General features: G+C 42.1%; 2 protein-coding genes across 4 annotated transcripts; both read right to left on the bottom strand.

Annotated features, from left to right (window-relative positions):
• Nucleotides 1-917: 917 nt before the first annotated feature.
• Nucleotides 918-8,301, bottom strand: slc25a37 (solute carrier family 25 member 37). 2 transcript variants are annotated; one of them, XM_079269964.1, is made up of 4 exons: nucleotides 8,038-8,301; nucleotides 4,599-4,827; nucleotides 4,264-4,320; nucleotides 918-3,696 (listed from the first exon to the last, which is right to left on the bottom strand). In XM_079269964.1, the coding sequence occupies exons 1-4, from the start codon at nucleotides 8,221-8,223 to the stop codon at nucleotides 3,167-3,169; spliced, it is 1,002 nt and encodes a 333-aa protein (XP_079126090.1). In that variant the 5' UTR covers nucleotides 8,224-8,301; the 3' UTR covers nucleotides 918-3,166. The 2 variants fall into 2 exon arrangements, with proteins under 2 accessions (XP_079126090.1, XP_079126091.1); XM_079269965.1 differs by lacking the exon at nucleotides 8,038-8,301 and adding an exon at nucleotides 4,926-5,035.
• Nucleotides 8,302-10,602: 2,301 nt separating this feature from the next.
• On the bottom strand, nucleotides 10,603-16,422 carry entpd4 (ectonucleoside triphosphate diphosphohydrolase 4). Of its 2 annotated transcripts, none has more exons than XM_079271014.1 (13): nucleotides 16,289-16,422; nucleotides 15,805-15,934; nucleotides 15,492-15,689; nucleotides 15,200-15,405; nucleotides 14,887-15,037; nucleotides 14,607-14,710; nucleotides 14,341-14,400; nucleotides 14,068-14,198; nucleotides 12,876-13,042; nucleotides 12,441-12,765; nucleotides 12,185-12,270; nucleotides 11,928-12,089; nucleotides 10,603-11,567 (listed from the first exon to the last, which is right to left on the bottom strand). In XM_079271014.1, exons 2-13 carry the CDS (start codon nucleotides 15,810-15,812, stop codon nucleotides 11,345-11,347), a joined length of 1,821 nt encoding a protein of 606 aa, XP_079127140.1. In that variant the 5' UTR covers nucleotides 15,813-15,934; nucleotides 16,289-16,422; the 3' UTR covers nucleotides 10,603-11,344. The 2 variants fall into 2 exon arrangements, with proteins under 2 accessions (XP_079127140.1, XP_079127139.1); XM_079271013.1 differs by having other exon boundaries at nucleotides 14,044-14,198.
• Between the last annotated feature and the right edge of the window lie 660 nt (nucleotides 16,423-17,082).

Genomic DNA, 17,082 nt, shown 5'->3' on the forward strand with positions numbered 1-17,082 from the left:
GCTCTTCAAGGTGGCCAATGGTGCTTTGAAAAATAAGCAGATCTTCACAACAGATGAGGAGAAAAACCAAACCCCGACCACAAAGACAGCCTGCTCAGGGACAAGGGCGAAAACTAAACACATCAGCGACAACAACCTCACAGCAAGTGTACGTGTCCTCGGGCATGCTGGTTTGGAATACAGCTCTGCACTGTCTCCATCTCAACGAAGGATCAGATCTGCCTTGTGTTTGTGTCATTACATGGAGGACACACGTGTGAAATAGAGCAACAGTGCTGGACTGATTATGACATCAGCATGTGTATCCAAACACAGTGAAATCACACGTCGACATCATGTCATACCTTTGATTGTTCTCTGTGTCTGTGATGACAACCTGTAAATGATGCTACACCGCCCTCTGGTGGAGCTGTAGGACTCCTGCAGGAGACACACTGCACTTTAATAAAGGGTTGGTGCTTTCAAACAAACACATTTTCTCACTAACTGGTATGAAGCTATGCAGATAGTTTTGGTTTTGAGACCCACAGACTGTATTGGTTATGTGTACCAATGACTCTACTTCTCAAGTTAAGAAAGGAAGAGGTCATAACTGCAGTCATGTTACTGGCTTTCACTCTTTTGAAATTAGTCCTAATTCAAACTGTATTTTACTTGTGACAAAGGACTAATTCATCTCAACAGCAGTTAGACTCAGTGTTGTTTCTTCTTCAGGTAGAAATATAGTTACACTGGAAAGGTGGTACTTTCAACTAAAGCCCCATTAACTTGTAAAGCTCGTGTATTTTCATGCAGAAGGAATAAAAACAAAGCACCATCTTCAGAAGCACTGAAAAGACTGAGGCGGGACATAGAATATCAACGCAAATGCTCATTTAGTTCAGAGACAAAACACACAAAATCACAGCATTCCTCACTTGCATGTTTATTTCAGCTCCAGTGTTACATACTGTAGCAGCATTATCACAATCATTTCATATTAGCATGGTCATACTGCCTAGCATTCCTATTCTGGAGAAGGCTCTCTCTCAAAAACCATCCCAAGTATTTGTGCATATTAAAACTATTTACATAATGAAAATCCCTACGTAGAAAATCAGCCATCCTGTCTCCTTTCAAATGTAAGCATCTATTAGACACACTAAAAGTACAGTACAGGACAAAAGTGTTGCAACACAGTTTGGGAATTATGATTCACTATTATGAATCACCACTCCAAAGGAAGGAAAAGCACTAATCTGACTGGCTTCATTTTACTTTTGTTCATCAAATGACTCACTTAATATCAGGTGTGGAGTTTTGTCAACAGACCCGACTGAACAAAATGAACACATCGTGGGCAACAAACTGTGGCTACACTTCGAATAACACATTGTGAATCAACGCTAATTGAGACATTTTTATATTCAAGCTGAGAAAACAGCTCATCCATTCATGTGAGATCTAAAACAAGTAGAGTATAAAAAGAAGTTAAAAAAACAAATAAGTCATCATGTAATTTTCCAAACATATTGAAAACCTTCCAAAATAACACACATACTGCTTTTTCTCAAGTACTTAGGAGTCAATGAAATATTTTAAAAGGGGGAAAAAGGAAATGCTGAGGCAGAAAATACTTTCCCCGACAATAAGCCTCGAGAGGATTTAGAATTTAAGTGATTAAGCAACTGAACACTACTCTGGTTGGAAACTATGCGGCTAAAAAGGTGGCATGACAATTCATGCAGGCAAATAGCATTGTAATTACAGGTTAAAAGTAAGATGCATAGAACACAATGCACGTCTTTGGTATAGTCACAATTAGCATGCTGTACAAGCACAAAGAATCTGCTGAGGGTTTGTGAGACCACTGGAATCTGACGAACTCTCTGAACTTTAACCAAAAAGGGGGGGGGGGGGGGGGGGAACAAAACCTCCATAATGAAAAACAAATACATCTAACTGCTTACTGGATGACATCAATATCTGGAGGAATGTCTTGACGACTGAATGCAGAGAGCACACAGGAAATGTGAAACTACAACAGGATGAGTGACAATAAAAGAACAAGCAGTGCCTGCTCACCAGCTTATCAGTCCGGCACCGGTCTCATGGAGATCACCCAGTTAAAAGTTACGCTGTTACATTTTGGATCACAGAAAGTCTGCACTTAAAAGCTCCAGTCATACTGTAAAAATAGTTCATCTATAATGTACGACTTTTAGGTTCATGGTCAATGTGACACACGTAAACAAACGCAGGCCACTCGAAAGCTCACCGTCACAGATAAACGTCAGGGTTGAGACATGGACAACGTCACAAGTAACTGCCGCATTTGGACCGTTTCTCAGAAAAAGTCAGGGTCACCCTCGCCTGAACACGTATCATCAAGCTGCCGTCTCTCTACAACGGGTACGAGTCTTTAAAAGGGACGATTACTGAGCAGGATCCAGGAGCAACGGTTGGTTAACTGGACTACTGCTGCCGACGCCCCGTGATACCGACAGAGAGAAAGAGGGTCTCTCATTAGGAAACTACGCTGTTTTGCACTTTCAGCAAAATGATATAACACAAAAATAGAAGTGCGGAGATTAAGCACCTCAGTTATGACATAAAGAGCCACTTGATCCCATTTCAGAATAAAACGCTTCTCTGTGAAAAACCAGAGGGCAAAAATAAAAAAACTGGTGAAGCAGTGTTTAATATTCATAAGGCACTTTGGAAAGTGCAACTGTTGTGGAGTGAAAATGAGGAATGTGTTGTGAATGCCTGTTCTTTTTTTATAAATACACAATGAAAAAGAAACAAACAGCATTGTGTTTCCTCCACATCCGTAAAATATAAGCCTCTGAAAGCCACCAAAATAAATAAAAAGATTCAACATTAAGAACTATAAACATCACTCAAGACAACTTGATCCTCCTCACGGCCTCCACGTGTAGAAGACAGCTTGGAGAGTTATGGTTCATGAGCTTGTGGGGTGGAGGAGGAAGAAGAAGAGGACCGTTCAACTCTTCCTCGTGTTTCTGTCCTTTTAAGACTACTAATCTCGGTTGCATAATCCTGGTTGAGCAACAGCCTAACTTGAAACACACAAATATTCAGGTGAGGGACCAATAAGGGAAGCCATTGTCTGCCACTCCAACAACAATAAGTGATGCTATTTCCTCAAACAGCACACTTTCCATTACATGGGTCGAGGTCCCGCCTCCTGTTCACGCTGCTGCTTAGTCAGGAAGTACTTGAAGAACTCGTACACTGACCAGGCGACGGCAGTGGAGGGCATCTGGTATATAACCCGAGCTTGGGCCCCTTTGAAGAAGGCCGCTAGGCCACCGAGCCGGTACACTGTCCTGAAGGCATTGGCCATTCCCGATAAGTGGCCGCTGATCTTCATGGAGTTAAGCGCTACATTCTCTTGTGTGTTGAGCAGAGTTTTACAAACGTCGAGTGGAGTGGTTATGGCGGCGGAAATGGCTCCCGCTGCTGCTCCCGACACTATGTGGCTGCCGGGGTGGTAAAGTCTGTGAGGGTTCAGCTGCTCCTGCATCAGCTCGTAGATGATGAAGTGAGCGGCCTGGAAAGGGATGTTCATGGTCAGCTGTGTGCTGTAGCTGCGGTAGAAGGCGCCCAAACCCTCAGTGCGCGTCACTGTTTGGAGACAGTCCACAAGTCCTCGATATGGCGAGTTGTACATTTGCATCCTCTGCTTTACCACTGAAAGACACGAGCAACCGCGCATGATCCATCACATACAACTTTATACTTTATTCAAGTAATGGTCTTGAAGAAGTCACTTTTGCCGAATGAGGAAACAATGAGGTGACTGAGCCTATGGCCCACTGTGGTTCTAAATGTTATGGCTGGGATTATTTTGTATTTTTAAGTCATGTCAATGTGTCCCATGAAAACAAACCCAACAATACATCGGTTTGTTTGAGTGACCTCCCCTGACTGTGGCCAATTTATTGTTGCTGAATTCTTTAAAGACGGGCCACACATGTATAGATTCATTTTTAAATAAGTCCAGATGATTGCCTTAAACAGCTGCGCAATGTTTTACTCAACTCAAACAGGAGGAAAATGGCGCATTTGCTGTAGACTATTTTCTGCTGAGGATTAATCTACATACAAAGTATATGGGGTATTGGAAACACAGATAATACTTGTTTCATTCACTGAAGGTTTTGTTATTTTCATGGGATTTGTTGACAACAGGGAAATCATTTAAGTTAAGCAACTTTTTCCATTAAAAGTGCAGAAAGAACCTTTTTGTTTTCTTACCTTCAGCTGGGTTCATGATGGCATCATGGAGAACAGTGGCCACACTACCCGCCAAACCTGTAAGTACATGAACATATCCGTCAGGTCTTAAATTAATGAAAATATCAATGTTCAGTAGAGGTCAGGGTGATTCACCAAGTGTTCATGCTGTTTAAATGCTAAAGTACACTGCATATCCCAGATAGCATGTTTGATTTTTTTCATATTTAAAATATGGCTTTATAACTCCTTATATAAACAAGATATGGCATTAAAATGGTTGATCCTTGTTGCGTAGCCTAGTGTGAAAGCCGTTGCATCACTTGATTGTAGTACTGTGTTGTGGGAACACGTACCATTGGCCAAATGGCTGTTGCCGCCACTCTGAATGACGTCACTGAGAGAGCGTTTGATCCGCTCGTAGCAGGCAAAGTAGAGCGCGTGTGCGGGCCCCGCTCCCATCATAGTGATGTTGAGGCCCCTCAGCGGTCTGAAGACCCCCTCAGTCTGGATGATCCTTTTCAGAGCCTGGTACACACCCCGGTACTGTGCATTCGGGTCTGGCTGCAGACTCTGCATCCTTGTCTGAAAAGAATAAAAGAGATTTTTAAAACCATTGTTCATCATTTAAAGCTAACTGAAAGATCTGCGTGAATGAGACTAAGTGGCTTTAAAGTGCACACCTGTAAGCCAGCGGATGATTGATGCATTGTTCCCGCTCGGGCCGTCACATTGTTCTGACATGAACTGTACTTGGCAGCAGTGAGGTCCTGACTGAGTGATACATGTGTCCCCCAGAGGCTGGTGTGGGAGGATGTGGCAGCTCTTTGTTTGACTCAACCATGCCAAGTTATCTGGACACCACAAAGCATGTTTGTATTTGCAAAGAGATCTGGGGCCGGCTGAAGAGATAGGCTACGTCTATCTCCTGCAGCATGTTTCCTTCTTCTGGCTTAACAATAAAATATATCTTTCATTTCCGTTTGATCCAGATTTTGGTACTTGGGGCACACAGAACTTTGGTAGCACAGTTAATGTTTTAAGTTAGCGTGACTGAATTTATCCACTAATGAGTCACATTGTGTTACTATTTTTTTACAGGCCAGGCCAACGGAGCGATACAGTTGTTTAAAGACTTACAATATCAGTTTGCTCACAAGATAATCTGAAGGGCAAATTATTCTGGGCGAGTAGAAAGTGAGCCGCAGGCCGTTCAAACTGTACCACAGGACCGGGCTCTTCTATAGTGATAACTATATGAAGACCAAACGCCTAATACTCTAAGTGTAGGAACAGATAGTGAAGTTATAGTGAGGTTTAACCCTCTGAAATTAGGTTAAAATTTGTGAACGTTGTTATGGTCTGTGAAAAGATGTGAAAAGGGTGAACACTAGAGAAAAATGGTGTTCATTTATCTCCCACAGAATGACTACTGGCCTGGCACAGATACCTCATTATCAGACTGTTTACTGTCTCATACTGATAACAGTATTGGCTTTAAACAGTTGGGCTGTATCCACACTGTGGTGAAGTCTGTCACATGCAACAAGTATCTGTGTTTGTCCAACGAAAACAAATCGCACTTTCGTAAAAACATTTTACGATCACACGGACCGCACCAACGAGAGAGAGTGCAGCAATTAAAAAGTGAATCAAAACACTGAGTCAACAACATTAAGTGTGTTCAAATGTGGATGTGAAGAAAGCTGTGGTCTAACATGAAACTTTAAGGAACTGTTAAGACAGAAGATGAAATGTAGTGAGAAACTATTAGTCCAGCAGTTTAGGGTCTAACTTTAGAACAAGCATGCAGAATAGATCCTTAAGTTTCTACAGTAATCAAATAATAGGACTAAAGAGGAGTACTGTCTGCATATAAATACGTCATCTATAATTGTCCACCTAACAATCATTTAAGCACAACCGAAAAAAAAGGAAACGCCCCCCCATCTATTACATCACACAGCTTCAGCGGTCCTGGCTCTGTGGCGGTTTACTAATCAACAGAAGAGCAGCACACACACACACCCTTCACTGCAAGCGGCAGATTCCAAATGTGCACAACAGCGATAAGAGCCGCCTCCTCGCATTAGCTCGGGATTCTCCCCGAGTCCTAGCTGTGCCGGTTCATATTGTACTTGTGGAAGGTTGAAACATACCGGTTGAAAGGTTCAGTGGAGATTGTTACAAGTATCCACTAAAGCAAGTCGTAGTAAACCGACGTTCTGATGAAGTCACCTCGAGCTTGATGCGAGACACCAACTCATTACTTTAACCAAACTTACCTTTGAATAAATTCGACATTTTGAATAAATTCAAAAAAGGTTCTTTGTCAACTCCAGACACACACTGATGAAAGTGAAGGAGCGCCTCCAGCTGAAAGGTGCTTGTGTAAGCGTAGAAACCCCGAGAGGAAACAGCAGCAACGGTTTGTGTAATTGAGACACACAAGGGTTCATTTGGAAAGACTACGACACTGAAACAATGAGGACATGTCGTCATTTATTTTTCTTGCAGTTTGTTAATGAAGTCGCCCGTGCCACACCAAGATGAAGATTATCAAAACAACACGACACTGTTAAACAGCAATAGCTGAGCAGAAGAGGATTGTTGGGGCAAAGTTCACATTCAAACCAACAGTTTGTGATTTACTTTACAGACACAAGCTTAAAACTAGACGTTCATTTAACTCAGCTTCTGAACATGAACTTCAACATTGGCCTTTAACCTAAAGATGGCACTCATTGGTGAACAACAAAAAAAAAAACATAAAAAGTGCTGACATTAAGAGGGAGTGACGATCTCTGGTCCAACAATTAGACATTCACACAGCATCACCTCACTCATTTGAGCCTTAGGTACGAATGTATGAATGACGTTAAACCAATTTTGAGATGTTTGTTTTAACAAGAATGAGCTCAAAATAAATCTGCTCATATTATGCACATATGCTATATGCATGTGCACTTTACTAATTGTAATATCTGCTTGGATAAAAGGCATTTTGTTGTATTTGTAACGACAATGAATTAAGTTAGATCTAATACAATAAATAAATGTCAACGTGAATAGCTTGAGACCATGTAACATATTCTCGGTTAAATCTGGTCATGTTGGACATTTCAACAGGGACACAGTTAACTTTAGTTTATTGTCACAATGTTGCAAAGCTATGTAACGTAACTGTGTGTTAACGTTACATAGCTTTGCAACATTGTGATGATGAATTGAAGACCCTTTAATATTAGAGGTAAAGTTGAGTTTTGACATATTTTGCAGCAAAACGATGTGCTTGACCTTCGCTTACCCGCCGTATGAGTAGGGCGAGTCTGGAGCACTCATGTCGTAACATTTATTACCTAAAAACTAAAGAAACACAGGAGAGCATGGACACGTTTCTACACACAGCCAAACGAGCTCAAAGTGAGGGGACCTTTGCTCTGACCTCGCTGAAATGAGAGTACATTCAGGTGACACTGGACCTTCAGCTCAGCTACGTCAGCAAAGTTAAATACATCGAGAGAGAAGCTACACCTGTAACATGCCCGGTGTAGCTGCAGGAACACGTGGTGTTTTTAATTCAAGTAGCATCACCCTGCTCAACTAGTTTGTTCAGCAGGCTGTGCAGCATTCCTTAGCTAACGCCGAGGCTAACTAAGGATGGGCAGGTTGAACACTTTATGGCTAATGTTTGTTAGCACGCAATAGCACGCTTGTCTTTAGAGTTAGCAGCGTAGTGTGTGGCTGGTTAGTGAACGAGCCGCAGTGTGTGAGCCGCCTCTGTGTTTGCGTTACCTTGACAGAGTCCACCGGGTACATCACCGTGTGCTCCAGGACGCCCGCCACGGCTCCTGCTGTCATGTGGGTCGCCACTGAGACATGAGGTGGCAGGCTCTCGTACTCTCCGACGGTATCATCGTCTTTGCTTTTCACCTGCGACATCTCCAGCGACGCCACCACAGGATCCGAGCTCAGCTCCATGCGTGGAGAAGCTCTCTCTCTCTCTATCTCTCGCCCGCCTCGGTCTTCCGCAACGAGATAGCACGCTCAGTCAGAGAGGTGTCGGCGGCGTGGACAACCACAACATCATCTCTACTTACGGGACTTCCAGCGCCCGTGTGACGTCGACAGCTGGGAGGCGGGGCTACTGTGACTGTGGACCAATCGGTTCGCGCCTTCTCAACAGTAGGGCTGGCTCTTGGTTGGAGGCGACCAATGAAAAGTTTCCGTGGTGGATTCCTCTGACACTTCCCTGCGCTGCCGTGCATCCCTGCTTGTGTCTGTTTTTGAATGGGTTTGACAGAAGGGTAATCGCAGTGGTCCTTCTTGAACAGATAAGTAGGTTTGGTCTCCTTATCACGCGACATCTGTTTGTATTATTATTGTTATCCTGTTTCTTTATTCCACTATTTCTTCCGTCCCCCCCCATTTTTCGTTGCAACTCTTCTTCATTTTTTAAGCTACAGAAACCGTTCAACGATCAAAATGTTCAGCTCCTCAGCTCATCTCTGCTATGACTGTTTCTATTTCTAACCTTTAAACTTTTTGAATTATTAAGCTTTTTATTTTCAATGGGATCTCTATGGAGAATATTTTCAAATCCTCTTAAACTTCTTCAACTTTCAAATCCTTCAACTTCCTCATACTTTCAGCTACAGACACCATTTCAACTTTCAAATGTTGAGAAAACCCTCAACTATTGCCAACATGATTCAGCTTTTTGATGTCTTTTAAACTTTTTGAACTGCAGCAATTTAACTTTTATGATTTTTCTGCCCTTTTCTGACTTTATAATGGGTGTGTATTGCGCAGCTTAGAGTGCGTGACGTCACCGCTAGAGCAGCTTGAGATTCTTGTGAAAAAAACATTTGTATTTTGCCATTGTGTCCACAATCTTCACTCTTCATGCATAATTTCTGGATGTAGAAGGAGCTAATCTTGTCCTTTCGTTGAAAAATTACTGTGGAATCCCAGATTTCCACATTTGACACGGAAGCCGTTAATAGATAGGAAAACCAACTTTCTGCTCCATAGAGACCAATGTTAAATTTTGCTTCAAAAACATCTTCCACAGAACACGGTACCCCATTTCTAGATCGCCAGTTAAGCCACATTTTTTACACTAAATGACATATAAAACTATGCTTTGTCACTTCACTTACCATTGGCTGAAACACAAAGCCGTCTGCAATGTCACTGTGGGTGTGTTGGCAAAGCAGTGTGACATTTCAATGACTCAGCGTTATAGGAGCCTTGGATCTTAAAGACACACTTGTTTGACCAGTGTTGTTACAGCAAGTATACACATGTTTAATAGGGAAACTATGCTTCTCCATCTTTTAATGGTGGAGATTGAGAAGCATAGTCTTTTCTAACAGAACGAGCAATTGGTTAACCAAAGACTTTGTATGATAAGAACTGCACATTTTCACAGTAAAAGTATCTTCCCATCCAAATTATATATGATGCTGCTCTCATTATGATGTCCTGGGAGCTTCTTGTTGACAGCACACGGTCTATAGTTCCATATTTACGACGTTTTATATGAGACATTGAATGCGTTGAAATAACATCTCCGTGTAGACCACATATGAACGGACAGCGGAATATGATTTTGGAGAAATACATTTAAAGTAACCAAAATCGCGTCTCTTTCAACCTACAACTGATCAAACCATCAATATTTTAAAAGAAATTGGTGTTTTGTGACAGGTTGATATTGTAACCGTAATTTAGACGGTTTAAAACACATTGAAAAAAGGTCTTAAAAGTTCAGGCTCCATTTCAACGCTTTTTCAACCAGATATCAACTTTGAAATCCGGGTTAGTGCTCACTGGGAGATCTCATTGGATGATGCATTCCATGAAGCCTACTGCCAGCAGGCACATTTAAAGACATATCATCTGATTGGTTGGGGTGATGAGGCATTACAATTAGCTGATACATTTTCCCAACGAAGTTCATGGTTTCGGTGATCGACACTTCCCCCTTTTGACGAGCACGCGCAATCATCCTGATCCCGATCGTCTGGTTCGAATTAACGAGACTGTTTGAGAGCGGATCAGCCTTGCAGGAACTGAGATAGCCTGACATCAATCACCTCGTTAATGTAGGCTGGCTAATCGCACATTTGATCGACTTTGCTGAACCACTCACGTGGCACGGGGCCCAGGTCTCATTACCTAACTAAGGAATGGTTTCCCACCTGGATGGAAACACTGAAATCTGTGGAGAAGACTGGGATGGACTCTTGACTTTTCAGTGACAGAGTAATCTTTAAGAAATACAGACACACAGTTTGATTAGTCTGATCTCCTCCTCATGAAATAAACAGCCAGACAAATATACCATAAGAACTTTATTACTGAATTGTAATGTGACATTTATTTCCCCTCCATCTGTGCAAACATTTCACTTCTATCGTTTTCTTATAAATAATGGGGCATGGGCTCTCATTTACAATCCCCTCACAGCAGTGATATGACGGCTTCTGAAAATGAAGTCAAACATAAATATGTGCAAAAAAGTACCAACTTTAAAGTCAGATGAACCAACAGAAGAATGTCAGCAAGGCTTTGAGAGAGAGATGAATACTTCTATTCTTGACAAAAGAAAAGACGTGTTTTGGAGAGTTCCCCACCAGTGACAAGACATGTATTGCACTAGCGTAGCTCTTAAAGGCTACTTGTCTTGTTGAGGCACAACAATTTGGGAGAGATGCCAAAAAACAAAAAAACATTCCAGCTGGAAAGTGCATCTCAAGTCCTCCCTCCACCAATTATAACTAGCATTGCATTTGAGGTTCCTGTAGAAATAGCGAGTGCTTGTACCGTTTAACTATAAAAACAAAAAACAAAAGATGTGATCATAGACATGAAAGGCATAAAGAAAGGCAAATGTCCAACTTCGTGAAGATTTGATAGTGAACAAAGTACCATTATGTTTGTATTAAACAAATAAAACAAAAACATTTTCATGGCTCAGGTAAGCCTGAAGACTCATTTAATCTTCCTCATATGTCCAATTCTCAATAGATATTCTCAACAAGCAGATGGCCTCAAAGTCAGACATGCTCTCCAGACTTTTTATGCGCTAGAAAGTTCAGAGGTTGATAGGAAGCGTGGGTGAGCCGAGGCCCTCCTCCAGCCACGGCACAGAGGAAGGGGCGCAGCGCCGATGGATGCGACGGAGTCGCAGTAAGTACAGCATGATGGACAACAACACGATGAAGAAACAAGCCAGGAATAAGTAGTGGTTGTTGACAAAGGAGAAGCTGTGCCGCCAGTGAGAATGCACTCCTTTCAGGCTTTCAAGAGGGATGTCCCTGGAAGAGGCAAAAAATAAATATATACCCATACATGTTAGACCTGCTTTGAACAAAGAAATACTGTGTGTGTACACAAAGATGTCTTTATATCTTCAGACCAGATGAAGTTGCATGCTTTCAATGTACATGCAGAGGAACATGTGAGAAGAATCAAACCTACTAAACTACAATCCTATACAAAGTAAGCTGGATCAGGACCCAATAGTCTATTTATAAATCACCTAGGTCATGAGCTCTGAAGATTAGCCAATCAATCCGACACTTGCACTAAAGAACAGGTTATTAACGATCATTACTTAAGGTTTCATCAGTAAAGTGACAAAGAACGAGGTAAACGTGAGAGAGAATCCACCTTACCTCAAAGGCAGAAAGCGTGTTCTGTAGAGAATAGCTCCAAGAGTCCACTGGACCTCCTTGTCATAGACCAATAGAGCAGTCTTCAGGTTACTATAATTGGCTGGGAAAGAGAAGCCCGAGTGCAATACTTCATACATCCATGCTGATTTAAAACACTGGTACCTGCGGACATGAAAATAAAACCATTGGTAAACAATCCTTATTTTGAGCGTTAGAAGCAGTTTGACGATCCTGTTTGACGATCCTGTGTGACTCACTTCAGTCTGTGGAGGTCAGCGTGTGAGGCATACAAGCCAGCGTCAAAGCGTTCCCTCAGAGTCTTCCACTGGGTGGAGCAGTAACTCTGTAAGTGTTAAACGACAACATCAGGAGAGTTTCTAGTGGTAGGACACCAACAAATAAGACCTCAACCTCCCGTTGCTCCCAAATAATTAGGGACTAAGCGGTAACTCTTTGAGGGTTTGTGTGCCATGCTTCGTGAGAGTAGATGTAATCTTTCTATGTAGGATATACCTTGGCAGCCCGGGCATACTTGGAAGCGTTATAGTCCCCCCCCATGCGCAGCACGTCCTCCGTGCAGTAGTAGAACTCGGAGAAGCCGTAGAACTGACTGTGGATGTAGTCGATGGCTGGCTGGTAGATGCCGCTGAGGGAGGTTAGGGTCTCGTTGGTGAGGTTGAGGAACGGCTGGAGGATCCGTCTACACGTGTCAAAGTCTCCTGTGCCTCGCAGGTACAGCTTCTGTGTCGATGGACCGATTTCATCCTGCAGGTCTGCAGGTAGACAAGGGTCCAGGAAGGGAGAGGCCGCCGTCTCACCCGTATGCTGACCTAACAGCCTGGAGAGACCAGTCATACAGTGTGAATACACATAGTACTCTGTACTGACTGGGATGGAAAACATTTACCAAAATAAAATGAATAAAACAGTGACGGCTGTGTATCTCACTTGTTTTGCGCGGTAGTATTTCTGATGACACTCTCCTCGTATCTTTGCCGTGCCGCATTTCCTCCAAACCCCAAGAAGGTGGACACGTAAACACGATAAACATGCTCTGTGCGATGCGCATCACACCCCAAGTTGAACTCAGCCAGTAAGTTCTTGGCAACTTCCTCCTGAGGAACAAGGAAAAAATCAGTCTGGGAATAAAGACACCCTTATGATATGAATATTTATTCAAAATAAATATTAGTATTTCTAGTTTATTGTATCTCGAAACATAGAAGCTGAAACTATCTGACGTGATCCGAGCATCATGTGGTGAAAAGAAAATGCAAATGAGCCTCATCCATCAACTGCTCTTAAGAATGTCTTCTTAAAACACACATTTCTAAATAATTATTCTTTTGAAAGTGGAAACCTCAAACAGTGATGACAGTGAGAGTCATTAACCAATTATATGGATCAGCAAGCTTTGGAGAGAATAATTCCGATACAGAGTGTTTAAATAATTAGCTTAAAGAAGTTTAGTGTTTATTTTGGGTTTTTTCACTGAAACTACCACCCAGCTGTGGCGTAGGAGCCTATTTGCACGACAGATGTTACTGTACTCGTAAACGACACAACACTGTTTTAGGCTATAGCCTAATTATAATATGAACTACAGTAAGTTATATTTTAAATACAGTACTGCACTCTATTGTATTTTAATCATACAGTACAGTATAGAGCAATTTGAAACAAGCACAGACATTTCTGTCTGTGAACACATCGTGAGTCTGACGTCGACTTCTCTTGGATCGTAGGAAGATATTGGTGAATGAGGCCCAATGAGAGCAAAAAGCACCATTAGTGTCTGCCAAACCGGCTTATGTACATAAATCACTAACAACACAAATAAATAATCTTAATATGAGCAACCTCCATTGCATCGGAGGGTCACTACGTATGTGGCTCAATGTTTTCAGTTCATAAATCCTGCTATGGGGTCATGCAGCAGGCTTACAGTATGCCTTCAATAGTGATGAACGGAGAGCAGACCATCTCCACGGGACAAAAATGGTGCACACAGGGTTTAACCAGGGAATGAAAGAGGTTCAAAGGAGGGAGAAGAACAAAAGGTGAGTGTCAAAAAACAAAGACAGCACAAAAAACAGAATTGGTTGTGGGTAATAACCTGCTGTGGAGAAGCAAAGCTTACAGTTTTGGGAACTTCATAAGCGATCTGAGTGGAGACCCCGCCCATGTCCAGGACACCTGCAGTCCTTTTCCTCATCAGCGCCTCCTGCTGCTCGCTGCCTGGGACATGAACCTCCACTACAGCTTCGCCATCTTGACAGATTGACAGCAGAGAGGTGACAGAGTCGGGTAGAGCAGGGATATCACGTGACTACATATCTTTTAGTGTGGCAGACGAAACAATTTACTTTCTAAAATGGCAAACTGCGGAAATATGCCGTGCTTGGGTCCTTACCATTGTGCACATGGTTAAACCTTCCGAGGACAAAGTTTATTCCAATCCATGCATAGACACCTAAAGCAGATGATTACAAACTGTTATGTTAATATATAAACTTTTACCAGCATCTAAAATCAAGGACGTGGTGAATCAAAACTATGGCATCGTTTTGAATATGTTAGAATCTAAATAAATAAATAAATAAATAAAGCAGTTGGACTGCAATACATTTTAGCTCAACATACTGATTTTCATGTATTCCTATGATCCTTTTTATTTACCTTCCTGTTTTCCAGAAATCACTTCCACGTGGGAGTCAGAGAAGAGGAAGTTGAAGTGGACTGGGATGTCAGTTCGCAGATCCTCAAGAAGCGCTTCTTGTTGACTGAGTTTAAACAACCACAAAAACGGCCTCATAAGACACATGGCATTCATAACATTAACGCTTCACGTAGCATTGCTTAGACCTTCTGTATGAACATTTCTTGTAACTATATTTGTATCTGGGGCATCTGGAAGCATTGCAGGTTCACATTATAAGATTGTGCTCATTGACTGTACCTGTCGGGAAGGATTCTCATTCCGGCCGTGCACAGGATGTATAAGGGTGTTTCTTGGTGCTTATTTTTGGGAATGTGTTGGGCTGCGAAGCTCAGCAGTGGATAGATATAATCACTGGCTTTCTCCGGTGTTTTAGCCAATTCAGAGATACCTACAAGGAAAAACACAAAGAACCAAAAATATATTTTACAAGGGGTAAAAAACAAGCTAGCATGTAAGGTTTTCTTTTTACATTTGAGAGTCTTTAAACTGTTAAATAATACACATGTCCTCTCCTTTAAATACTGTATTCATTTAGCCAGGCGTATCTCACCTGGTTTGATCTTCATGACCACTGGCTTGCGGTGTTGATCTCTCATTTGCCGAATGTCCAGAAGCTCGTGGGGATTGCCATTATGCCGCGGCCAGCAGTACACAAACACCCTGGAGCCACTACTGCCGCAGTCCACCACCAGGCCATAGTTCAGGTTGGGGTTGCTTGTATCTGTTGCGTCTACATCACTCACCTTTGCCAAGTGCCTTTTGGACAACAGAGAATTGTTAAGACGATATATACTCTGTGTTCACCACGACATAAACACTGAGGCGGATGTTGAGCAGTTTACCTGTGGAAGTGATTTTCCTCTCTGATCCAGCTGGCGTGCCCCTTCCCAGTGACAAGCAGCAGGTAGAGCAGTCCCATGAGGCAGAGCACCAGGCCGATGAAGAGCAGCTGTCTGAGGGAAGGTGTCGGGAGCCGAGGAAGAACCTGGGACGACAGGCTGAAGTGCCACGAGGCTGGGAAAAGGCACGAAAAGCTGATCCTGTCAACAGATGTAAGAGGAGAGCCTGAGCAAAGTAGGCCTAACATTGACACAGATATGAGATATGATGAGTTTATTAACGAATCCACATTCCCACACATGACAGCAAACTAACCTTCCCATGGTGTAGATGGTCTTCTACTTGTTGGTGTACTTTAATAGTAAATTAAGAATCACTCTGCTGCAGATCGGAGCTTTGGCTTGTTCCACGGCTCCATCCCATTCTCCCCACTTGTCATCGTGACCTTTTAGGGCAAAAGATCAAACGTGTTATCATTTGTCAGGTAACTTTCGTAAGCCTGATGTAAGTGGTGCGATTAATGAATGCCGGTATGTTCGATATATTGCGAGGTATCACTGCTGTAACGGGCGATTTTAAACCAATTCAAACTCAGCCAAATGTAAAGGACGACAGGGGAACAGCATCGTTAAAAATAAAGAAGTAACGTAACGTTTCCAGACGTCAACTAACGTGACGTGTTTGACTGTGGGGGCTAACAAGTTAGCTAAAAGAGCTGGATTTGACACCATGTTACGAACTGTCAGTGTCAACACAGTACAGTTATATGTTCGTGGCCTTTAAATTATTTAATACTTACTAGCAAAAATATGAAAGTCCCCCCTTTTCTGTAAAAAATGACATATCTGTGCAGCCAGATGCTAACCGCTGGCTAATGTTTAGCTAGTATGTGGCAGGTCTCCGGTGAATGACGTGGCCACTCAGGTCTCGAGCACGGTGCGTTTGATTTCCACTCCATGTAACCCGGATAACAAGTTTAGGAGCAGAATGCAGAAACCACATAGAAGCCTAAACCGCCCAACATTCTTCTTCTTCTTTTTCATTTAATAGCGGGTTGCAGCCAAAATGAAGGCGCATTACCGCCACCTACTGGCTGCAAGGTGAACCAGGAAACAATCACTTGATGAATCACTAGTCCGGTTTGTTTCAAGTAACGTTTATCAAGTAACTTAATACATTAAACTGCTGTCGCCCAGATTATAAATTCGTTTTAGATCTTTCATGATGCATTTTTCATAACTGATAAATGCTTGATTTTTATTGATTGCCTGTTGATATTTGTTTTTCTACAGTTCTTACCATTACCATTATATTCACCTGTTTATATATATATATATATATATATATATATATATATATATATATATATATATATATACCACGTGTTGTGAAAGTCCCCTTATTGATTATTTGAGCCTAACTCTTTATCAATTAATCAAACTGAGGGTTCTGAATGTGCTCACATGTTAATGGTATTGCAGCTGTATAGTATGTGTAGTAATATGCAAACCATTTGTTTTATTTCTTCTCTTACATTCTGAATTACCATACTTACTTTGTTAGTCTTCTGCACTATGCTTTGGCAATATCAGA

This window comes from Melanostigma gelatinosum, assembly GCF_949748355.1.
Source record: "Melanostigma gelatinosum genome assembly, chromosome: 6".
In the NCBI taxonomy this organism is placed as follows: Eukaryota; Metazoa; Chordata; class Actinopteri; order Perciformes; family Zoarcidae; genus Melanostigma; species Melanostigma gelatinosum.

Excerpts from the sequence above, each read along its gene's own strand:
- slc25a37 (XM_079269964.1), bottom strand. The coding sequence starts at position 8,223 with ATGGAGCTGAGCTCGGATCCTGTGGTGGCGTCGCTGGAGATGTCGCAG. Across the intron at positions 4,828-8,037 it reads ACCCGGTGGACTCTGTCAAG|ACAAGGATGCAGAGTCTGCA; the intron begins GTAACGCAAACA and ends TATTCTTTTCAG. Across the intron at positions 3,697-4,263 it reads CATCATGAACCCAGCTGAAG|TGGTAAAGCAGAGGATGCAA; the intron begins GTAAGAAAACAA and ends CGTGTCTTTCAG.
- entpd4 (XM_079271013.1), bottom strand. Across the intron at positions 12,766-12,875 it reads AATACTACCGCGCAAAACAA|GCTGTTAGGTCAGCATACGG; the intron begins GTGAGATACACA and ends TGGTCTCTCCAG. Across the intron at positions 12,271-12,440 it reads AGTATGCCCGGGCTGCCAAG|AGTTACTGCTCCACCCAGTG; the intron begins GTATATCCTACA and ends TAACACTTACAG.